Source organism: Bubalus kerabau, chromosome 6 (assembly GCF_029407905.1).
Source record: "Bubalus kerabau isolate K-KA32 ecotype Philippines breed swamp buffalo chromosome 6, PCC_UOA_SB_1v2, whole genome shotgun sequence".
NCBI lineage: Eukaryota > Metazoa > Chordata > Mammalia > Artiodactyla > Bovidae > Bubalus > Bubalus kerabau.
In genome coordinates this window covers 78843810-78869529 of record NC_073629.1, presented here as the reverse complement: position 1 = coordinate 78869529, position 25720 = coordinate 78843810, and the positions used below count along the sequence as shown (strand labels likewise).

General features: G+C 38.1%; 1 protein-coding gene across 1 annotated transcript in view; it reads right to left on the bottom strand.

The window, feature by feature from the left end:
• DNAI4 (dynein axonemal intermediate chain 4) overlaps window positions 1-25720 on the bottom strand; it is a 99249-nt gene that overhangs the window by 27010 nt on the left and 46519 nt on the right. Inside the window, 3 exon segments of the mRNA XM_055585554.1 lie at window positions 2685-2893; window positions 11578-11772; window positions 17447-17602. Coding sequence (XP_055441529.1) covers window positions 2685-2893; window positions 11578-11772; window positions 17447-17602 — 560 coding nt within the window.

Genomic DNA, 25720 nt, shown 5'->3' with positions numbered 1-25720 from the left:
CTTCATTCTAAATTAACTTTATTCTAAATAGCAATATATTAATTTTTAGCTGTGAGTATATTCAGTTTCTTAAAATGATTCATCTGTCTTTATTACCCAGTTATTATTAATTTATTAAATTTCACTTATCTACAAGATGTTCCCTAATATAGTTTTATAAAGACATATCCACATAAAAAGTATTTTATTTTATTCAAAATAATACACATAATTTAAGTAACGTGTTATTTCAGTCCAGTTCAGTCACTCAGTCATGTCTGATTCTCTGCAACCCCATGGACTGCAGCACGCCAGGCCTCCCTGTCCATCACCAACTCCCGGAGTTTACCCAAACTCAAGTCCATCGAGTTGGTGATGCCATCCAGCCATCTCATCCTCTGTCATCCCCTTCTCTTCCTGCCCCCAATCCCTCCAGCATCAGGGTCTTTTCCAATGAGTCAACTCTTCCCATGAGGTGGCCAAAGTATTGGAGTTTCAGCTTCAGCATTAGTCCTTCCAATGAACACCCAGGACTGATCTCCTTTAGGATGGACTGGTTGTATCTCCTTGCAGTCCAAGGGACTCTGAAGAGTCTTCTCCAACACCACAGTTCAAAAGAATCAATTCTTCGGTGCTCAGCTTTCTTCACAGTCCAACTCTGTGAAGAAGTTGGACTTCTTCATACATGACCACTGGAAAAACCATAGCCTTGACTAGACAGACCTTTGTTGGCAAAGTAATGTCTCTGCTTTTGAATATGCTATCTAGGTTAGTCATAACTTTCCTTCTAAGGAATAAGCATCTTTTAATTTCATGGCTGCAATCACCATCTGCAGGGATTTTGGAGCCCCCCAAAATAAAGTCTGACACTGTTTCCACTGTTTCCCCATCTATTTGTCATGAAGTGATGGGACCGGATGCCATTGCCATGATCTTCGTTTTCTTAATGTTGAGTTTTAAGCCAACTTTTTCACTCTCCTCTTTCAATTTCATCAAGAGGCTTTTTAGTTCCTCTTCACTATCTGCCATAAGGGTGGTGTCATCTGCATATCTGAGGTTTTGACAAATGATTATAGTTTTATTTTTCATTTAAAAATTTTTATTGGAGTAGAGTTGATTTACAATGTTTTGTTAGTTTCAGGTTGATTATAGGTTTTTAATATCTATAACAACTATCATGTTTGCACACAGTACCTTATAAGGTATAGTGATAAAACAAGGTTAATTCTTAAAACATGCATAAAACAATACAGTTTAAACAAATTAGTTCTGATGACTTTAAACATACATCAGGGACCTCCACTGGTAGTCCAGTGGTTGGGGGTCCACTTCCCAATGCAGGGTATATGGGTAAAATCCCTGGTTGAGAACTGGAATTCCATACATTGTGGGACAACACAGCCTGAGCCAAACAACAACAACCAAGAAAAAGATGCTGCAACTAGCACTGAGTGAGGCTAAAATAAATAAATATTTCTCAAAAAGGACAAAAAAAAGAAAAGTTATTTCAGAAGCACTAGTTGAGAATCATGCCATCAGAACCAGTTTATAAATCTCAGGAAAAAATAACTCTCATTACTCTATAATCATTCTTTTTTTTTACAAGAAAACATACCATTCCCCAGCTTGACGATTCATCTAATTTTCCTCAAGATGATTTTTAACAGAGCAGTACTAAAGGGCATCCCTAATAGCTCAGTTGGTAAAGAATCTGCCTGCAATGCAGAAGACGCTGGTTTGATTCCTGGGTCTTGAAGATCCCCTGGAGAAGGGATAGGCTACCTACTCCAGTATTCTTGGGCTTCACTGTGGTTCAGTTGGTAAAGAATCCGCCTGCAATGCGGGAGACCTGGGTTCAATCCCTAGGTTGGGAAGATCCCCTTGAGAAGGGAAAGGCTACCCACTCCAGTATTCTGGCCTAGAGAATTCCATGGACTGTATAGTTCATAGGGTCACAAAAAGTCAGACAAAACTGACCGACTTTCACTTCACTTTCACTAAAAGCAAGAACTCTGGAGCTGGATGTCTCGGTTTGAATTCTGTTTCACTTACTGGTTATATAACTTTGGGCAAGTTATCCTTTCTGTGCTTCAGTGCAACATAATGAGGAAAATAGTACCATATTCATAGATTTGTGATAATACGAGTAAAACGTTTACAATAATGCCTGGTACATATTAGGTGCTATTTAAGAATCCACTGTAGTATTAGTTTCTTAAGGAATCTCAAAATTATTTTGCACTTTTACAGGGTCACTGGATTAAGCTGTTATTGTTGTTATTTAGTCGCTAAGTCATGTCTGACTCTTTTTCAACCTCATGGATTAAGTACATGCTTACAAATATGGTTTCTTTAAAGAGAATGCAAATTTGGGTGCATGAATTTGGTTAACATATTTAAATAAATATATATTATTTTCTTGTTCACTTCTCAACATCTGACATAGATTCAGCCATATTCCAAGTACATTTCTTAAAATAAAAATGGCAACATTTTCATATTAAAGAAGAAAAAACATTGTTTTCTAGCTGTTGCATTTCTCCTTTTTTAAAATATAAACTTGTTTTCAGAGGAATTTTAAAACTAGAGGTTATGTCAATTTAAATCCCTTGCCTAACAGATGAGAAAAGAAAATCATTAATGTAATACTTGGTAAGTGCCCGTAAATGCTAGAGACAACATTATGAAAACATTTGATAACTTACTGGATTTGCTTTATTCCAGGCAAGGCTGCTCACGTTAAGCCCTTTGGTTAGGTCACAGGAAAAGGACCAGAGTCGTTCCAAATTGGCTGGTATTGTTGATTGTTCTGAACTTATTTCTAAATCTTCTTCCTCTTCCTTCTTAGCCTCTTCTTCGACCACTTCAAGTTTTCCATCTACTAAAAAGTCTCCGGGCTCTTCAGGTTCTGGTTCTAAAATTAAATCAAATGAAGAGAAGATCATGGTGCTCTACACCCATCTGCTAAAGTTTCCAAAGAACAGCTCTGTCTACCATTGATACTTCAGACACCACTGGATCTGCTAGGTCATAACGCCCAGGGGACAGGGCACCTAAAACAGCAGCTTGAACCTGCTGCAGAATATTCTGTTGTTCTGAGCTCCACTCAAAGCTATTGGCTTTTCAGATCACTGAGTAAATGAACCAGAATAACATCCAAATGAGGAATGTGTTGCCTCTAAAATGCAAAGACGGCTTCCCTTGTGGCTCAGTCAGTAAGAAATCCGCCTGCAATGCAGGAGACCCAAGTTCAATCCCTGGGTCAGGAAGATGCCCTGGAGAAGGAAATGGCCACCCATTTCCTTCAGTATTCTTGCCTGGGAAATCCCATGCTCAGAGGAGCCTGGTGGGCTACAGTCCGTGGGGTTGCAAATAGTCTAACATGACTTAGTGACTAAACCACCACCAACAAAATGCAAAGAGATCCACTAGGAATGCATCTGTCTGTCTTTTTTTTTTTTTTTTTTTCATTGCAGAGGACTCAGATGCAACTGCATATCTTTTACCTTAGAAGGTATATCTTGACATATTCTACTGGACCCTTGGAAATTTCACTGAGGTGGAAGGTCCCTGAAATTTTGTCAGATTTACTTCTCACCTTCCAACATGCAAATGTCTTGCCAGTAAGTTTACTTCTTGTTCACTAGGTCCAATCAACATGATACCAGCAGTGTAATGGACCAGTGTGATGTCTTGCTGAAGGGAAAGCTTGCTGCAGACTAAATTATGACATAAAGGAGGACAGTGAAGGTGTATTGCTGACCTGGCCAGCTGAGAGCAAATAGCTTTGGTTTTCCCAACAGGTGCTGAAGGGAAAAAGCATCAGTATCCACACACTGTGTACCACAAGTTGTGTTAGTTTGCTCAGGCAATGAGACTCTAACTGAAACACCAGCTGCAGCTGGAGTCACCACCTGGTTAAGCTTACAATAATCCACTGCTACTCTCCAAGAGTCATGTGTTTTCTGTGTAAGCCAGATAGATGAGTTGAACGGTGGGAGTCAACATTCCTGCATATTTCAAGTCCTTGATGGTGGTATTAATCTCTGAGATCCCTCCAGAAAGGTGGCATTGCTATGGTTTACTATTTTCATAGGTATAGACAGCTCTAGGGGCTTCCGCTTCGCCTTCCTTAAATTAGCTCTCATTCCACAAGCCAAAGATCACATGGGGGCTTCTGCCAGTTTCTAAATATTTCTATTTCAAGTATACATTCTGGAACAGGGAAAATAACTGCAAGATGATGGGTGGACACACTGTGAGATGAACCTGAACTAAAGTTCTGTTTATCACCTGATTTTAAATCCTAGTGGACCCCAGTGATGTTTTGGGTCTCCCTGAGTTAGTGTGAACTCAGAGCCAGTGTTCAGTAATCCATGAAATTTCTGATGATTTCCTTATCCACAGTGTACAGTCCTTCTAATAAAATGCTGTAGATCTTTATGGAGAAAGCTGGGATGAGTATTAACAGTACACACTCTTGGCAATGTAGCGTGAAACATTCTCAAAGTGACCCAGTCCCATCAGCTTCATTCAAGACAGTCTGGTTCTATAAATTGGCTCAAGTCTAGAATAGGTTAAGGGGCTGTGACTTTGTTTTTTGGTGTTTCAAATTAGAAACACTTGACCTAGAACTTTATTGCTAATACAGATTAAGTGAGAATTTATAAGATGACTGTCTGTTATGGGATGAATTGTTTCTCTCCAAAATTCATATATTGAAGTCATAATGACTCAGAGGTAAAAAATCCACCTATGATGCAGGAGACACAGGTTTGATCCCTGAGTCAGGAAGATCCCCTGGAGAAGGGAGTGGCTACCCACTCCAGTCACCACCTGGTTAAGCTGGTGATGACTGGGAAATTCCATGGACAGAGAAATCTGTAGGGCTTCAGTCCATAGGGTGGCAAAGAATTGCACAAGTCTGTGTGACACACAGAGCACATACAAGAATGGAGTATGTCAGAATGTAACAATATTTTGAGAAAGGACTTTGAAGTGGTGATTACATTAAAATTAGACCATTAGAGAGGGTCCCAATCCATTGATTGATATCCCTATAAGAAGAGGAAATTTAGATACACCAAGAGAGACAAGGGATGAACACACACAGAGAAAAGACCATGTGAAGAGGCAGCAAGAGGGTGAACATCTGCAAGCCAAAGAGAGAGGCCTCAGAGGAAACCAACCCTGCTGGCACCCTGATCTTGGACTTTCTGTCTCTAGAATTGTGAGGAAGTAAATGTGTGTTGTCTGAGTCTTTAGTCAGATGTATATATTGCAAACATATTCTTCTAGTCTGTTGCTTGCATTTTTCCCTGCATTTTTTCCCTACTGTTAGCAGTGTTATTCAAAGAGCAGACATTTTAACTCTTGCAAAATTCTTATTGATTTTTTTCTTTTATGCCTTGGGATTTGGGGGCCTCCCAGATGGTCAGTGGTAAATAATCTGCCTGCCAATGCAGGAGATGCAGCTTTGATCCCTGGGTCGGAAAGATTTCCTGGAGAAGGGAATGCCAGTCCACTCCATTATTCTTGCCTGCAGAATACCATGGACAAAGAAGCCTGGTGGGCTACCACCCATGGGGTCACAAAGAGTTGGACACAAATGAACACACCTGCACTTGGGACTTTTGTGTATTAAGTGGATCTTTTCTTATGCTAAAATCACAAATATTTTTTTCTTTTATCTTCTCCTAGAACTTTATAGTTTTAATTTTTACATTTAAATCTATGGTCCATTCTCTCCATAAGGATATCCAGTTCTTTCAGCACTGTTTTTAAAAGATCAACTTCTCTCTATTGAATTACCTTGACATGTTTGTTAAAAATCAGTTAACCATATATGTCTGTGCTTATTTCTGGACTCACTAGTCTGTTTCAATCATCTATATGTCTACCCTTAGACAAATACTCAGCTGCCTTGATTACTGTATCTTTGTAGTCAGTCACCTGTAATATAGTAGAGTTAAGTCCTTCAACTTCATTCTTCTGCTACAAAATTGACTTAGTTATTCCACGTCTTTTGCTTTACCATATAAAACTAGAATAATATTGTTGACTGAATGATCTTTAAAGAAATTTCAGATGGTGGGAAATGTCTCTTACTTTTATTCACATTTTCAAATTCTAGCACTCTCCATTCTTTTCTGTAGATTCTAATTTCTGTTATTATTTTCTATCAGCCTGAAGAACTTCCTTTAACTTTTTTTTGCAATGCTGGTCCGCTGACAATGAATTCTCTCAGCTTTTGTTTATCTGAACATGTTTTTATTTCATCTTGATTTTTGAAGGATATTTTCTCTAGATATACAATTTTTAGCACAGTAAAAATATCATTGCATTGTTTTCTGGCTTCTGATATAGAAATAAGGGCATTATTAATTTCTCCCCGTATGTAATGAATTTTTTCTGGCAACTTTTAATTTTTTTTTAATATAGTACTTATAATATACTTCAGTGTGCTTTTCATTGTGTTTATCTTGCTTGGGTTTCATTGAGCTTCTTATAATTATTGATTTAAAGTTTTTCAAATATACAAAATTTCTAGCAATTCTTCCTTCAAATATCTTTCTGTTCTTCCTCTTTATTCTACTACTACAATTCTAATTACATATATATTAAACCACATGACCTTGGGACACAGGTCACCAAAGTTCTATTTTTTTAGACTTATTTCTGTACTTTAATTTGGATGTTCCTCTTACTTGTCTTTTAGTATTCTGTCAAACCCAAGCAGTAAATTTTTTCATTTCAAGTACTATGTATTGTATTTCATCTCTACAAGTTCCATTTTGTCCTATATGTAGCTTTCATTACTATCATCATTGTATTCTTATTTTTTCCTTTAAATCTTTAAGCATATTTTTAGAACTTATTCTCTAAAAGACTTTTTTTAGCGTAGTTTTAGTTTCACAGCAAAACTGAACCCAAATGAAGAGTTCCAATATACTCACACCCAGCTTTACCCATAGCCTTTTCCAGATCAACATCCTGCACCAATAGTACAGTGTTACAATAAGTGAACTCCCAGTGACAAATTATTAATACTCAAAATCTATATAGTTCACTTTAGGATTTACTCTTGGTGTTGTACATTCTGTGAATTTGGATGAGTGTACAGTGAAAAGTACCCATCACTAAGTATTATGCAGAATGGTTTTATTGCTCTAAAAATCTTACATACTCTGCCTATTCATTTCTCCCAACCTCTAATCCCTGGAAACGTCTCATCTTTTTACTGTCTCCAAACTTTTGCCCTTTCAAGAATGTCATATAGTTGGAGTGACAGCATATGTAGCCTTTTCAGATGGGCTTCCTTCACTTAGTAATATGCATTTAGATTTTGTCTGTGTCTGTTCATGGCTTGATAATTCATTTCTTTTTAGTGCTGAATAATATTCCATTGTCCGGATTTACCACAATTTTTTCATTCATTCACCTTCTGAAGAACATCTTGTTTGCCTCTAAGTTTTGGACGTTATGAATAATGCTTCAATAAACATCTGTGTGCAGATTTTTGTGTGGAAATAAGTATTCAACTCCTTTGGGTTAATACCAAGGAGTACAATTATGGACCATATGGTTACAATATGCTTAGTTTTGTAAGAAACTGCCAAACTATCTTCCAAAGTGGTTGAACTATTGTGCATTCCCACCAACATTGAATAAGAGTTCTTGTTGCTCCACATCTTAGCCAGCATTTGGTGGCATCATGGTTTGGATTTTAGCTATTCAATAGTCATATGGTGGTATTTCATTGATGTTTTATTTTGAAATTCCTTAATGACATTTAATGATGAACATCTTCTTAAACCTATTTGCCATCAGTATATCTCTTTGTGAGGTGTCTATTAGGTCTTTTGTCTGCTTTTAAATTGTTATTTGTTTCCTTATTGTTGACTTTTAAGAGATATTTGTATATTTTGGACGAGTTCTTTATCAGGTATGTCCTTTGCATATTTTTTTTCTGGTCAGGGACTTGACTTCTCATTCTCTTGACAATGTCTTTCACAGAGCAGATTTTTAATTTTAATAAAGTCCAACTTATCAATTATTTCTTTTAATAGATTGTGCCTTTGGTGTCAAATCTAAAAAATCATCACCATACCCAAGGTTATCCAGATTTTTTCCTATGTTGTCTTCTAGAAGTTTTATAATTTTGCATATTTCATTGAAGTTCATGACCCATTTTCAGTTAATTTTTGTGAAGGGTATAAGGTCTGTATCTAGATTATTTATTTTGCCCATAAATATCCTGATGTTCCAGTATCATTTGTTGGAAAGACTATCTTTTATTTCCCCATTATATTGCCATTCCTGTTTGGTCAAAGATCAGTTCAGTTCAGTTCAGTTGTTCAGTCGTGTTGGACTCTTTGTGACCCCATGAATCGCAGCACGCCAGGCCTCCCTGTCCATCACAAACTCCCGCAGTTCACTCAGACTCACGTCCATCGAGTCAGTGATGCCATCCAGCCATCTCATCCTCTGTCGTCCCCTTCTCCTCCTGCCCCCAATCCCTCCCAGCATCAGAGTCTTTTCCAATGAGTCAACTCTTCACATGAGGTGGCCAAAGTACTGGAGTTTCAGCTTTAGCATCATTCCTTCCAAAGAAATCCCAGGGCTGATCTCCTTCAGAATGGACTGGTTGGACCTCCTTGCAGTCCAAGGGACTCTCAAGAGTCTTTTCCAACACCACAGTTCAAAAGCATCAATTCTTTGGTGCTCAGCTTTCTTCACAGTCCAAATCTCACATCCATACGTGACCACTGGAAAAACCATAGCCTTGACTAGACGGACCTTTGTTGGCAAAGTAATATCTCTGCTTTTCAATATGCTATGGTCAAAAATCAGTTGACTATAATTATGTGGATCTATTTCTGGGCTCTTTATTCTGTTCCATTGATCTATGTGTCTGTTCTTTCACCAATACCACAATAACAACTGTAACTTAACTAACTTTTGAAGTTGGATGATGTCAGTCCTCCAACTTTTTTCTTCTTCAATATGGTCTTGGCTATTCTGAGTATGATAGCTTTTTAAAAGTTCTTATCTGTCTTTTACCATCTCAGTTACCTTTTTATGTTTCTATTGACTGTCTTTAGCTTTAGCTAACGTTTTCCTGCCTATTTACACAGCTAGTAAATTTTTATTGGGTGCTGTACGTTATAAATGTTACAGCACTGAATGTCTGCATTGTGTTTTCTTCAATACAATACTGTATTGAAGTTTGTTTTGCTGAGCAGTTAACTTACTTTCAGATTAGGTTGATTTTTAAAATTAGCTTTTAAAAATTAAATTTTTTAAATTAGCTAAAAAGTTTATTGGTGGGGAGGAGAGTCTAGACTAGTCTTCATTCTCAGGTTATTCTAGCTCTACTCTTAAGGTATGGCCATTCTGGATATTTATTGAATACCCTATTTCTACCCCTCTGACCAGTCAGAAATCAAATGTGTCGCAGCCCTATGTGAACTCTGAAGACTTTTTCACTTAGAGCTTCCTGGTAGTTGTTCTTTCCTTGCCTTCTGGAGTTTTAGTCTAACATACACAGCTTATGTTTCAGTCAAAGACTAAATGATAGATTTATGGAGGTTTTTTTTTCTCTACATAATTTCCTAATATCTGATTATTCCAATTACAGTCATCTCAGCCTCTTTGATGGAGAAGGCAATGGCACCCCACTCCAGTACTCTTGCCTGGAAAATCCCATGGATGGAGGAGCCTGGTAGGCTGCAGTCCATGGGGTCGCAAAGAGTCGGACACGACTGAGTGACTTCACTTTCACTTTTCACTTTCATGCAATGGAGAAGGAAATGGCAACCCACTCCAGTGTTCTTGCCTGGAGAAACCCAGGAACGGAGGAGCCTGGTGGGCTGCCGTCTATGGGGTCACACAGGGTCGGACATGACTGAAGCAACTTAGCAGCAGCAGCCTCTTTGAACTCTTATCTGGATGTCCTCATATGAGCAAAACTGCAACACTACTATAGTTCATCAGCCTGTCCTCTCCTATGGTCTCATAATTATTTACATCCTAACTAAAAGCAGAACTACTATTTTTTCTTTTTTAAATGATCAGTGATATGTTCCTGGGCTGGAGGAAGCACAAGCTGGAATCAAGATTGCCGGGAGAAATAACAATAACCTCAGATATGCAGATGACACCACCCTTATGGCAGAAAGTGAAGAGGAACTAAGGAGCCTCTTGATGAAAGTGAAAGAGGAGAATGAAAAAGTTGGCTTAAAGCTCAACATTCAGAAAACAAAGATCATGGCATCTGGTCCCATCACTTCATGGGAAATAGATGGGGAAACAGTGGAAACAGTGTCAGACTTTATTTTTTGGGGCTCCAAAATCACTGCAGATGGTGATGGCAGCCATGAAATTAAAAGACGCTTACTCCTTGGAAGGAAAGTTATGACCAACCTAGATAGCATATTCAAAAGCAGAGACATTACTTTGCCAACAAATGTCTGTCTAGTCAAGGCTATGGTTTTTCCTGTGGTCATGTATGGATGTGAGAGTTGGACTGTGAAGAAAGCTGAGCACTGAAGAATTGATGCTTTTGAACTGTGGTGTTGGAGAAGACTCTTGAGAGTCCCTTGGACTGCAAGGAGGTCCAACCAGTTCATCCTAAAGGAGTTCAGTCCTGGGTGTTCATTGGAAGGACCGATGCTGAAGCTGAAACTCCAATACTTTGGCCACCTCATGGGAAGATTTGACTCATTGGAAAAGACCCTGATGCTGGGAGGGATTGGGGCAGGAGGAGAAGGGGACGACAGAGGATGAGATGGCTGGATGGCATCACCAACTAGATGGACATGAGTTTGGGTAAACTCCGGGAGTTGATGATGGACAGGGACGCCTGGTGTGCTGTGATTCATGGGGTCGCAAAGAGTCAGACATGACTGAGTGACTGAAGTGAACTAATGCAACTTTAGAAAGTTTCTATAACCTTCATTTCATTCATTCAAAAATTGAAAAGTTGAATTAAATAATCTCTCAAATCTTTAAAAATATTGTAGCCATAAGAACAGGAAGAATGCCTGTGTAATAAAATTAGGGAGAGGTAATAAAAGCTAGAACCTGGAAAGTATCAATGGCAATGGAAAGGGGTGTTTGACTATGCGAGAATAATTCAATATTGGAACAACAGAGAAGAAAGAGCTTATGAGGTTTTGAATCTACGAGACTATCTCTTTCTTTGGGCTTCTAGGTCTGGACTCTTCTGCTATTCCCTTTTAGTGCTGGAAACTATATAAAGATGTCTTCTGATAAGTGATGTGTGTGTATGTGCTAAGTCGCTTCAGTCATATCTGATGCCTTGCAACCCCGTGGACTGCAACCCACCAGGCTCCTCTGTCCATGGGGTTCTCCAGGAAAGAATTACCGGAGTCGGCTGCCATTTTCTTCTCCTTGATAAGTGATAACTCAGTTTAAAGATTGCATTTAGAAATAATAATACCATTTTATTTTTTTAATTACTTGAGCTTGTCTAAAAGCGATTATATTTAAATATCTTTTTTAAAGTATAAAATCTTTATTTCAAAACAACACTATTTTTTTAAAAGATGTTTTAGTATAAAATGTGTTAAATACCTTTTAAAATAGGAAGCTGACGATAAGCTGCAAGTTTTGGCTGAAATATATTTTCCATTATAACTCGTTCCATAAAAAATAAGTCTTGCTGAAACTTATCAGATTTAAATACTGCATCTGAGTTGTCTTCTTCTTCATCACGAACTTTAGCCAGAATTACATTTTCAATATCCATTAGAGAACTACCTTCACTAACTGTAATATACAAATATGATGCAATGGTAACATAATTCAAATATTATAATATTAGCTGGTTTGTACATTCTAAAGATTTATCAATGACATTTTGCCATCACTATTTGTATTCCTCCAGTATTCACAACAACTTTAATAGTTACTTATTGAATGTCTTGTAGGAACCAAGCACATGCAAGATATACATATATTATCTCATTTTGGAATCAAAAAATGTGCTGTTTTCAGAAAATAAGCAATGATAACTCATAAGGTAATTTGTATCTCCATATATTTTTATTCAAATTGAAATTAAATCATTATCAGTCTTCATTACACCTTCAGATAAAGGTTTAATTTATTGCTTTATAGGAATACTACACTGCTGTTGTTTATTAATGCTATAACAAATTACCAAAAATTTAGTGGACTAAATTTAAAGTTCTAGATTAAATTTAAAATTAAATTTAAAGTGGATACAAATTTAAAGTTCTCTAGGTTGGAAATCAACCCAGGTCTCACTTGGCCAAAACCAAAAGGTTATTAGGGTTATGTTCCTTTCTGAAGGCTCTAGAGAATTAATTTCCTTGCCAGTTTCTAGAAGCAACCACCAACCCGCCATCCATCTTCAAAAGACAGCAACATTGCATCTCTCTGATGGTCCTGCCATTATATCTCTCTCTGACCAGAAATGGAAAAAATACTCCAAAGTACCCATTTGATAGGTTTGGGTCCACTCAGATAATCCAGGATAACCTCCCTCTTTTAGATCCTTAATGTAGTCACATTTGGATAGTCTCTTATCTCATGTAAGGTAACCTATTCATAAGTTCCTGAGATCAGGATGTGTATATATTTAAGGAATGATATTCTACCTATTACTTAGTTAAAACAGAATAAAGGGGAATCCTGCATCCATGAAGATGGAGTAAACACACTTTTCCCTATTCCTTTGCTAAATACAACTAAAAATCTTGGGGCATTTTTTTTTTTTTTTTTTTAGAGGAAGCCTTTGAAAGCCTTTGTCAGAAGAAGGCAGAGGAAAAAGATTGCTCAGGACCCAGGGAATGACACAGTGGTGTGTTTCCTGGACTTCTTATTACTGCAGATACTCCAGACAAACCTCCTCTCTTTAGCCAAAACCCAGGAAAACAACAACCTTGAAAGAAAGAAAACTTTTAGGATATAACCATTTCTCTGCAAAAATTCTAGCCCCACCCATTCCACAAATATCACTAGCCAAGCGGGAAGTCTAGACTTCCATTCTTGCCAGTTCTAACAAGGCTTTCCAATCTCCCAGCCTTCCAGTGGGTGTGGTGTCAGAAAACGCTCAGTAAGGAGCTAGGACTTTCAATCCTACCCAAAAAAGAAAAAAGTGACTGTGCTGCCCTTTGTGCAATGTCAGTTAAGATCTCTTGGGAAACATGGAATTCCACAGCTATTTGGCAGTAACAAGGTTCTTCCCAATAGTCAGAGTTGGACTGGTACAGTCAGAACTTACAGAACTGTCCCAAAGTAAAAAAGCCAAGTTCCAATCCATGGTGTCAGGAAGTGTTAATGAGGTGTTCCTATCCCTCCCAGCCATGTAGGTATCAATGGAAGTTAGAGCTCACTATCTACCTTACACAAGGTTAGAGCTCCCCATCTAACATTACAGAACAGAAATGAGATGATCCCCTCTCTCAAAGTAATTGAAGGGCAAGTGAAAAATATGGATTTCTACTCTAGTAATGGGTGCTTCCCAGGTGGTGCTAGTGGTAAAGAATCTGCCTGCCGATGTAGGAAACGTAAGAGACCCAGGTTCAATCCCTGGATCAGGAAGATCCCCTGGAGTAGGAAATGGCAACCTTCTCCAATATTCTTTTTTTTCCCCCCAATATTCTTGCCTGGGAAATTCCATGGACAGAGGAGCCTGGTGGGCTACAGTCCATGGGATTACAAAGAGTCAGAAACGACTGGGTGAACGTGTGCGCATGCGCGCGCGCGCGCGCGCACACACACACACACACACACACACACACACACACACACAATGGAGCAGTAAACCCCACTTTTACTTTCACCTGGCGGTAATGGAGCAGTCAATTTCCCTGTCAAAATAGTGTCAAACAAATCCTGCTAAAAATGAAGTTTAAACAAGATCCAGTTCTCAAAACATAATACCCCAAGTCTCTAAATTTCAACTGAACGTCACTGATCAAAGAACCAAGAAAATCTCTACTTAAATGAAACAAACAAACAAAAAAAAAACAAAATCAATAGAAACCAACACTAAGATGACAGAGATGCTTAAATTATCTGACAACAGATAAAATATATCTAACATAAAAAATATCTGACAAAAAATTCAACAGATGGGCTCAACAGCAAAATGGAAGGGACAGAGAAGAGAATCAGTGAACTTGAAGAGAGAAAAATAGAAATTACCACATCTGAAAACCAGAAAGAAAATAATCTGCAAAAAAAAAAAAAAAAAAATATATATATATATATATATATATGAATAGAGGCCCAGAGACCTCTAACAAGATATATAATATTCACATCATTGGGGAGAGGAGAAAAGGATGAGACCAAAAAAGTACTTGAAGAAATAATAGCTGAAATCTTCCAAAATTTGGCAAAGAAAAACATACAGAATTAAGAAACAGTGAATTCCAAAAAAGATAAACCTAAAGAAATTCACACCAAGATACACCATACTCAAGCTTCTGAAAACTGAAAACAAAACAAAAATATACAAAGCACCAAGGAAAAAATACTGTCTTATATACAGAGGGAAATAAACTAAAAACCTTCTGTATATCAAGGGAAACCATCAATAAAATGAAAAGACAACCTACTGAATGGGAGAAAATTTTTGCAAACCATATATCTGATAAGGGGTTAACACAAAGAGCTCAAAGAACACAATAGCAAAAAAAAAAAAAAAAAAGACAGAAGATAAGCTAAAGAGACATTTTTCCCAAATGGCACATGAGATGTTCAACACCACCAATTATCAGGGAAATGCAAGACATTAAGTTAAGTGGCCCTTTTCATCATAGGGGACTGGAATGCAAAAGTAGGAAGTCAAGAGATACCTGGATTCAGGCAAGCTTGGCCTTGCAGTGCAAAATGAAGCAGGGCAGAGGCTAAATGAGTCTCACCAAGAGAATGCACTGGTCATAGCAAACACCCTCTTCCAACAACACAAAAGAAGACTCTACACATGGACATCACCAGATGGTCAATAGTGAAATCAGATTGATTATACTTTTGCAGCCGAAGATGGAGAAGATCTATACAGTCAGCAAAAACAAGACCGGGAGCTGATTGTGGCTCAGATCACGAACTCCTTATTGCCAAATTCAGATTTAAATTGAATAAAGTAGGGAAAACCACTAGGCCATTCAGGTATGACCTAAATCAAATCCCTTGCATACAGTGGAAGTGACAAATAGATTCAAGGGATTAGATCTGATAGAGTACCTAAAGAACTATGGTCAGAGGTTCATGACATTGTACAGAAGGCAGGGATCAAGACCATCTCCAAGAAAAAGAAATGCAAACAGGCAAAATGGTTATCTGAGGAAGCCTTACAAAGAGCTGAAAAAAGAAGAGAAGTGAAAAGAAAACGACAAAAGGAAAGATATACCAATCTGAATACAGAGTTCCAAAGAATAGCAAGGAGAGATAAGGAAGCGTTCCTCAGTGATCAATGCAAAGAAATAGAGGAAAACAATTCCTTCAAGAAACTTAGATACCAGGGAACATTTCATGCAAAGATGGGCACAATAAAGAACAGAATGGACCTAACAGAACCAGAAGATATTAAGAAGAGGTAGAAAGAATACACAGAACTATACAAAAAATATCTTAATGACCCACGAAGGTGTGATCACTCATCTAGAGCCAGACATCCTGGGATGTGAAGTCAAGTGGGCCTTAGGAAGCATCACTACGAACAAAGCTAGTGGAAGTTACGGAATTCCAGCTATTTCAAATCCTGAAAGATGATGCTGTGAAAGTATTGCACTCAATATGCCAGCAAATTAGGAAAACTCAGCAGTGGCCACAGACTGGAAAAGGTCAGTTTTCTTTCCAGTTCCAAAGAAGGGCAATGCCAAAGAATGTTCAAATTGCCGCACAATTGCACTCATGTCACACACTGGCAGGTAACGCTCAAAATTCTCCAAGCTAGGCTTCAACAGGACATGAACCGAGAACTCCCAGATGTTCAAACTGGATTTAGAAAATGCAGGGGAAACCAGAGATTAAATTGCCAACATCCATTGGGTCATAGAAAAAGTAAGAGAATTCCAGAAAAACATCTCCTTCTGCTTCACTGACTACACGAAAGTCTTTGAGTGTATGGCTCACAATAAAATATAGAAAATTCTTAGAGATGGGAATACAAGACCACTTTATCTGCCTCCTGAGAAATCTGAATGCGCGTCAAGAAGCAACAGTTAGAACCAGACATGGAACAATGGACTGGCTCTAAATTGGGAAAGGAGTTCGTCAAGGATGTATATTGTCACTCTGCTTATATAACCTATATGCAGATTACATCATGCAAAATGCCAGGCTGGATAAAACACAAGCAGAATCAAGATTGTCAGGAGAAACAGCAATAACCTCAGATACGCAGATGATGCCATTCTTATGGCAGAAAGTGAAGAGGAACTAAAGAGCCTCTTGATGAAGGTGAAAGAGAGAGGGAAAAAGCTGGCTCAAAATTTCAACATTCAGAAAACTAAGATCATGGCATCCGGTCCCATCACTTCATGGCAAATAGATAGGGAAACAATGGAAACAGTGACAGGCTTTATTTTCTTGGGCTCCAAAATCACTGCAGATGGTGACTGCAGCCATGAAATTAAAAGACACTTGCTCCTTGGAAGAAAAGCCATGACCAACCTAAACAGCAGAGATATTATTTGCCAACAAAGGTCCATCTAGTCAAAGCTATAGTTTTTCCAGTAGTCATGTACAGATGAAAGAATTGAACCATAATGAAGGCTGTACACAGTGAAGAATTGATGCTTTTGAAGTTTGGTGTTGGAGAAGACTCTTGAGAATCCCTTGGACAGCAAGGAGATCAAACCAGTCCGTGCTAAAAGAAATCAACCCTGAATAGTCACTGGAAGGACTGATGCTGGAACTGAAGCTCCAATACTCTGGCCACCTGATGAGAAGAGCCGACTCTTTAGAAATAAGACCCTGATGCTGGGAAAGTGTGAAGGCAGGAGAAGGGGATGACAGAGGATGAGATGGTTGGATGGCATTACTGACTCAATGCACATGAGTTTGAGCAAGCCCGGGGAGTTGGTAAAGGACAGGGAAGCCTGGTGTGCTGTAGTCCATGGGGTTGCAAAGAGTTGGACACAACTGAGCAACTGAACAACAATGTTAAGTGAAATAAAACAGAGAGAGAAAGACAAATACTGTATGATTTCACTCATATGCAGAATATAAAAAATAAAAACAAAACTCATAAACAAATTGATGGCTATTAGAGGGGAAGGAGGTTGAGGGGTAGGTGAAATGGCTAGAGAGGGAAGTTTATAGAGTGACAGTAACTAGACTTATTGTGGTGATGACTTTGTAGTGCACACAAAGATCAAATTATTATGTTGCACACTTGAAACTAATATAATGTTATAATTCAATTATCCCAATTTTTAAAAAACTGAAATAAATGAAATCTTACTTTTTTCTAAATTACTCCCTGCCACCGTTTGTTCCCAGTCTTTTGAAGGTACATTTGCTTTACTACTTGAGTCAATCATAGATCGTTTTGGTGGTAAAGATGAAAGTTCCATAGCATTGTAAGAATCATACAAATCCCAAGCCGTGGACATTATACCTAAATAAAGAAAAGACAGGTAAACATTACTTTAAACCGAATTATAATATTTTAGCTTATATATAGCTAGCTAAAGCAAAATCTAAGGTAAGAATATCTATTGTTCCGGGAAAAAACTATTGTTTTATAGCAATGGCAAGAAATAGTTAATAATGCCCATGGATTGTAGCTTGCCAGGCTCCTCTGTCCATGGCATTCTCCAGGTCAGAAAACTGGAGTGGGTAGCTCCAGTGATGATGAAGCTCCAGATGATGATGATGAAGATCATCATCTTCAGGTGATCTTCCCAACCCTGGGATCAAGCCCAGGTCTCCAGCATTGCAGGCAGATTCTGTACCATCTGAGCCACCATGCTAACGCTAAGTCACTTCAGTCGTGTCCGACTCTGTGCGACCCCATAGACGGCAGCCCACCAGGCTCCCCCATCCCTGAGATTCTCCAGGCAAGAACACTGGAGTGGGTTGCCATTTCCTTCTCCAATGCATGGAAGTGAAAAGTGAAAGTGAACTCGCTCAGTCGTGTCCAACTCTTAGCGACCCCATGGACTGCAGCCTACCAGGCTCCTCCATCCATGGGATTTTCCAGGCAAGAGTACTGAGCCACCAGGGAAGCCCCAATTTTAGTTTTGGTAAATCATTACATTTGTTCATTGGATAAAATATAATTAACCTAAGAAACAGAAAACCTAGGAAATAGATACTATGTACATGCCATAATTATGTACAAGTTAGAATAATAAATCAGGATTGTGACTTCCTAATTCTATACTATCAAACACGATTGAAATCTTATTTTAGCTACTATCAGAAAAATGGTATTCCTAACTATACTTAAGTTTTGAGTATTTCTGAGTGTAAGATTGTGTAAACAGTTTTTAAAAGTTTTAAAACATTGTTTCTATCTACTGGTTTAATTCAGACTATAATAACAATTGGCCATATAACATTAATAGAAAAATAATTTTATTTTAGCTGAGTAAAAAGACATGATTACTGTAAAAGAAAAGGTAAATAAGACTTACATTTCCATAACTTAGAAACAACTGGTAACATTTTCATGCATGTCCTTCCAGATTGACATAAATATATATGTGTTAACACATGAACAAATACACATGCATTTTTTAATTAAAATGATCTCATATCACACATACTTCTTAAAAGAGTTTTTACTATACTATATAATATACATAGAAAACAAACTGTCTTTATGAAATGTACCAAGTTTTAGAATTTAACTGTATTTTTAAAAGTTAGCCAGGAACACTAATACATTCATTGAATTATCCATTTATTTGAAATGCAACTTCTATAATAAAGTATTGCATGTGGACTGTTAGGTAGGAAACTTATTGTCAGTTTTTCTGAATCTTTACAGAGGCAAGTTCAGCTAAATTGACATTTCTGGCTTCTCTATGTCCCTCATTCATACATTACCAGGCAAAGAGAAATGACTAATCCTACAGGAAAGTTTAGGAGATGGAATTACAATTTGGCCACTTCTGGATTCTTTTATTAAGTCTGCTCATTTGCAGAAAGCATGAATTCTCATCTGTTCTCACCCATGCACAGAAGGTCTGCGCTTTCTAGCTGTGCCAATTATTGTTGGTAAGATCTATTCTGAAGGGAAGAAATAGCAAGTCCACTCAGCTGTGGATGAAAGGCTACATGTTTCAATTAGTATGTTTCATCAGTAAAGGCACTTTTTAAAATTTCCATCTCTTCTATTGATCCATAGTCTCAATATATACTTGATTTTTGTCAAATTCTTTAGTATAAACTGTAGCATTGGTTTTAAAAATTCCAATTGGAGTATAGTTGATTTACAAGGTTGTGTTAGTTTCAGGTGTATAGCAAAGTGAATAGGTTATATACATGCATATATCCACTCTCTTTTATATTCCTTCCCCATATAGGCCATTAGGGAGTACTGATTAGAATTCCCTGAGCTAACTAAGAAAAAAGTACTAATATCATATGTGAAAGAGAGGATGTCCCTGCAGATTCCATGAACATTAAAAAGATAAGAAGGAACACTATGAACAAACTATCCTAATAGATTTGACAATCTTGATGAAACTGACCAATTCCTTGAAAAACACAATCTGCCAAAACTCACACAAGAAAGAATAGACAATCTGTATAGCCCTATCTCGATTAAGGAAACGGAGCCATAATTAATAATCTTCAAAAACTAAAAGCACTGGGCTCAGATACAGGTATTGAATTCTACTAATAATTTAAGGAGAAAATTGCACCAATTCCCTGTAACATCTTTCAGAAGATAGAAATAGAGGGAATACTTAACTCGTACTTTGAGGCCAGCATTACTCCAATACCAAAAACAGACCATAAGAAAGGAAAATGGCAGACCAATAACTTTCATGAACATAGACGCAAGAATCCTCTACAAAATGTTAGCAATCAAATCCAACAATATATAAAGAGAATTACACACCACAACTAAGTGGAGTTTCTCCCAGATATGCAACACTAGTTCAACACTGGAAAATTGATTGATGTAATACATAATATCAGGCCAAAGAAGAAAAATGACTTGGTCATATCAACAGATTCAGAAAAGGCATTTGGCAAAATCCAACACTCATTGATGATAAAAACTCGCAGTAAACTAGGAATAGAGGCAGAACTTCCTCAACTTGATAAAGAACACCTACAAAACCCAATGAGTTTCTTCTGGAAACTAGAAAATATTTCACTAAGATCAGGACAAGGCAAAGATGTCTCCTCTTACCACTCCTTTCAACATCATACTGGAAGTCCAAGCTAATGCAGTAAGATAAGAAAAAGTAAATGTTAATAAAAGAAATACAGAATGGAAAGGAATAAATAAACTGTTTTTGAACTCAGATGACATAATCATCTATATAGAAAACCTGAAAGAATTAACAAAAAAACTACTGAACTACTAAGTGATTACAGCAAAGTTTCAGGGTACATACAAAAATCAATCTCTTTGCTATATATTAATGATGAATAAAGGAATTTGAAATTTGAAACAATATGATCTATATTAGCACCCAAAAGCGAAGTAGGAATAAGTCCAACAAAATATGTACAAAACGTATGTAACAAAATATGTACAAAACGTAAGGAAGACTACAAAACTCTGATGAACAAAATTAAAGAATGAAATAAATGGAGAGATATTCCATGTTTATTGATAGTATGACAACTCAGCATTGTCATGATGCCTGTCCTGCCCAAATTGATCTATAGATTCAATGCAATTTCAATCAAATCTAAGCAAGTTACTTTGTGTATATTAACAAACAGATTCTAGGGGAGACTCTCAAGATGGTGGAGGAGTAAGACGTGGAGATCATCTTCCTCCCCACAAATACATCAAAAATACTTCTGCCTGTGGAACAACTCCTACAGAACACCTACTAAATGCTGGCAGAAGACCTCATGCTTCCAGAAAGAAACCAACACATTGTAAAGCAGTTTTCCTCCAATTAAAAAAGAAGTGAACTGACAAAAAGGAACTGATTCTAAAGTTTACATAAAGGGACAAAAGACCCAGAAAAGCCAGCACAATATTGAAGACAAAGAACAAAATAGGAGCACTGACACTACTCAACCTGAAGACTTACTACACTGCTACAGTAATCAAGATAATGTGCATGGAACAGAATAGAGAGCTCAGAAATACACTGACATTAACATAGTCAGCTAATCTCTGTCAAAGGAACAAAAATAGATGAAGCAAAGATAGGCTTTTCAACAAATGGTGCTGGAACAAACTGGACATCCAAGTGCAAAAAAAAAAATTAATCTAGATACAGATCTTACATCCTTCAGGAAAATTAACTAAAAACTTGTTTTAAACCTAAAAGTAAAAGGCAAAACTAGAAAACTCATAGAAGAAAATATAGGCAAAAATTTAAATGACCTTGAGTATGGCAATGACTTTTTAGAAACAACAGCAAAAGTACAATCTATTAAGCAATAATTGATAATCTGGGTTTCATTAAAATTAAAAATGTCTGCTCTGTAAAAGAAAATGTCAAGAGAATAGCAAGACAAGCCACACACTGGAAGAAAACATTTGCTAAAGATACAATTGAAAAAGGACTGTTGTCTAAAATATACAAATATCTTTTGATCCTTAACAATAAGAAAACAAACAACCAAATTTTAAAATGGGCCAAAGAACTTAACAGATATCTCATTAAAAAAAAAGACATACAGGTGGCAAGTAAGTATAGGAAAATATACTCCTTATCATATGTCATCATGGGAAAATAAGTTAAAACAAAAAATGAGGGGAATTCCCTGTGATCCAGTGGTTGGGACATGGCACTTTCACTGTGGGAATCAGGGTTTGATTCCTAATTGGTGAACCAGAATTCCCCAAGCCACACAGCATAGCCAACCCCCACCCAAACAAACAAAAATAAGTTACCACTGCACACTACTAGAATGGTCAAAATCTGGAATACTGACAACACGAAGTGCTAGTGAGGATGTGAAACCACAGTAACTCTCCATCACTGCTGGTAATGGTACAATCAATTTAGAAGGCAGTGTGGCTATTTAAAAAAAAAATAAAAATACTGTTTCCATACAATCCAATAATCACACTCCTCAGTATTTACCCAAAGGACTTAAAAACCTATGTCTACACAAAAACTTGCACATAGATATTTATACCAGCCTTACTGATAATTGCCAAAACTTGAAACAATCAAGATGCCTTTCAGTAGGCAAATTAATAAATTAACTGTTGGTACATCCAGATAAAGGATAATTAAGAATCTGGCTACCTATGGTTTTATAAACCTTCTATGAGGGAGGATAGGATTTCAGGGAGTCTCTGTGTATAGAATTCAGTATGCATTGGGGTATTTGTTTGTTTGGGGTTTTTTGTAGGTTTTTTTTGTTTTGCTTAAGTACCCATTGTATAGTCAGCTATGGTTTTTCCAGTAGTCATGTACAGATGTGAGAGTTGGGTCATAAAGAAGGCTGAGAGCCAAAGATTTGATGCTTTTGAACTGTGGAGCTGGAGAAGACTCTTGAGAGTCCCTTGGACTGCAAGGAGATCAAACCAGTTAATCCTAAAGGAAATCCACCTTGAATATTCATTGGCAGGACTGATGCTGAAGCTGAAGCTCCAATATTTTGACCACCTGATACATAGAGCTGACTCACTGGAAAAGACTCTGATGCTGGGAAAGATTGAAGGCAGGAGGAGAAAGGGGCGACAGAGGATGTTTTTTACAAAACATCACTGACTCAATGGACATGAATTTGAGCAAACTCCAGCAGATAGTGAAGGACAGGGAAGCGTGGCATGGTGCTGTTCATGGGGTCACAAAGAATGACTCAGTGACTGAACAACAACAACCCATGTCTTGATCTGTGCCTGGTATTCTCCATATAAAGAGCCTCTATTTTGTCCTCTCCAGAGTAGAAATTTTTGACATCTTCTAGGGTAGAAGAAGGGAAGTTTCTCAGAGAAGATACTTTATTCCTTTTGTGACTGAATTATATTTCATTATATGTATTTACAAGTCTTCCTGATAGCTCAGTTGGTAAAGAATCTGCCTGCAATGCAGGAGACCCCAGTTCAATTCCTGAGTCAGGAAGATCCACTGGAGAAGGGATAGGCTACCCACTCCAGTATTCTTGGGCTTCCATTGTGGCTCAGGTGGTAAAGAATCCGCCTGCAATGTAGGAGACCTGGGTTCAATCCCTGGGTTGGGAAGATCCCCTGGAGAAGGGAAAGGTTACCCACTCCAGTATTCTGGCCTGGAGAATTCCATGGACTGTGTAGTCCATGGGGTCACAAAGACTCAAACATGACTGAGAGACTTTCACTCACTTCACATACGTATTTACACACTTTGTCTGTTCATTCATTCACTGATTGACATTTCAGTTGTTTCTACTTTTTGACTGTGGTAAGTATCGCTTTCAAGAACTTGTGTGTACATGTATTTGAGTACCTAGTTTCAATTCTATGAGGTATATACCTAGGAGTGGAACTGCTGAGTCATAAGGAAAGTCTTTCTCATTATTTGAGGAATTACCAAACTATTTTCCAGAGCAGCTGAACCATTTTACATTCCCAGCAGCACTGTATGGGAGCTTCAATTTATCAACTTCTTTGTCAACGCTTGTCCTCTGGTTTGTTCTTTTTAATTATAGCCATTTAATGTGGGAGAAGCAGCAACTCATTGTGGTCTTTACTGTATTCTCTAATGACTAATGGTGTTTAACATATTTTCTTCTGCTTGTTGGTCATTTGTTTTCTTCCTTTGGAAAACAAGTTCAAGTCTTATGCCCACTGTTTTATTCTGTTATCTTCTGGTTCTTGGATTATAAGTGTTCCGTACATAGTCTGGATACTAGACCTTAAGAGAAATAGGATTTGCAAATATCTTATTCCATCATGTAAGTTGTCCTTTCATTTTTTTGATAGCTATTTGATGGACAAAGCTTTTAATTTTGATGCAGCTCAGTATTTTTTCTTTTGTTCACCATGATTCCAGTGTCATATCTAAGAATCTACTGTCAAGGCAAAGGCAAAAATATCTACCTCAAATTTTTTAAGAGTTTTATAATTTTGGCTCTTATCCCACATCCAAGGGCAAAGGAGAAGCCCCAGCAAGACAGTAGGAGGGATGAAATCACATATAGAATCAAACTGTATACTTGCCAGAGACACTGAGAGGGCTCAAACAAACCTTGTGTGCACCCGGACCCAGAGACCTCACAGAGACTGAGACAGAACTGTGTTTGAATGTCTCTTGCAGAGGTACGGGTCAGCAGTACACTGCTGCAGGGGTTATGGGTGCAGTAGACCTGGGTATGGCATAAGTCCTCTGGGAGGAAGTCGCCATTAACCCCACCATAGAGCTGCCAGAACTTACACAAGAATGGGGAAACAGACTTTTGGAGGGCACAAACAAAACCTTGTGTGCACCAGGACCCAGGAGAAGGGAGGAGTGACCCCACAAAAGACCGACCCAGAGTTGCCCATGAGTGTCCAGGAGTCTCCAGTGGAGGCACGGGTTGGTGGTGGCCTGCTGCAGGGTTGGGGGTACTGAGTGCAACAGTGCAAGCATGGGACCTTTTGAAGTAGGTCAAAATTATCTTTATCACCTCCACCATAGTTTGGCCTCAGGTCAAATAACAGGGAGGGATCACAGCCCCGCTTATCAACAGAAAATTGGATTGAAGATTTGCTGAGCATGGCCCCTCCCATCAGAACAAGACCCAGTTTCCCCCTCAGTCAGTCTTTCCCATCAGGAAGCTTCCATAAGTCTTTTATCCTTCTCCCATCACTTCATGGCAAATAGATGGGGAAACAGTGCAAATAGTGGCTGACTTTATTTTGGGGGGCTCCAAAATCACTGCAGATGTTGACTGCAGCCATGAAATTAAAAGACACTTACTTCCTGGAAGGCAAGTTATGACCAACCTAGACAGCATGTTAAAAAGCAGAGACATTACTTTGTCAACAAAGGTCCGTCTAGTCAAGGCTATGGTTTTGCCAGTAGTCATGTATAGACATGAGAGTTGGATTATAAAGAAAGCTGAGCGCAGAAGAATTGATACTTTTGAACTGTGGTGCTGGAGAAGACTCTTGAGAGAGTCCCTTGGACTGCAAGGAGATCCAACCTGTCCATCCTAAAGGAGATCAGTCCTGGGTGTTCATTGGAAGGACTGATGTTGAAGCTGAGGCTCCAATACTTTGGCCACCTGATGCAAAGAGCTGACGCATTTGAAAAGACCCTGATGTTAGGAAAGATTTAAGGCAGGAGGAGAAGGGGACGACAGAGGTTGAGATGGTTAGATGGCATCACCGACTCAATGGACATGAGTTTGGGTAAACTCGAGGTGTTGGTGATGGACAGGGAGGCCTGGCGTGCTGTGTTTTATGGGGTTGCAAAGAGTCAGAAGTGACTGAGCGACTGAACTGACTGACTGATCAGAGGGCAGAAAAAATGAAAACCAGAATCCCAGAAAACCAATCTGATCACATGGACCACAGCCTTGTCTAACTCAATGAAACTATGAGCCATGCCATGCAGGGCCACCCAAGATGGACAGGTCATGTTGGAGAGTTCTGACAAAACATGGTCCACTG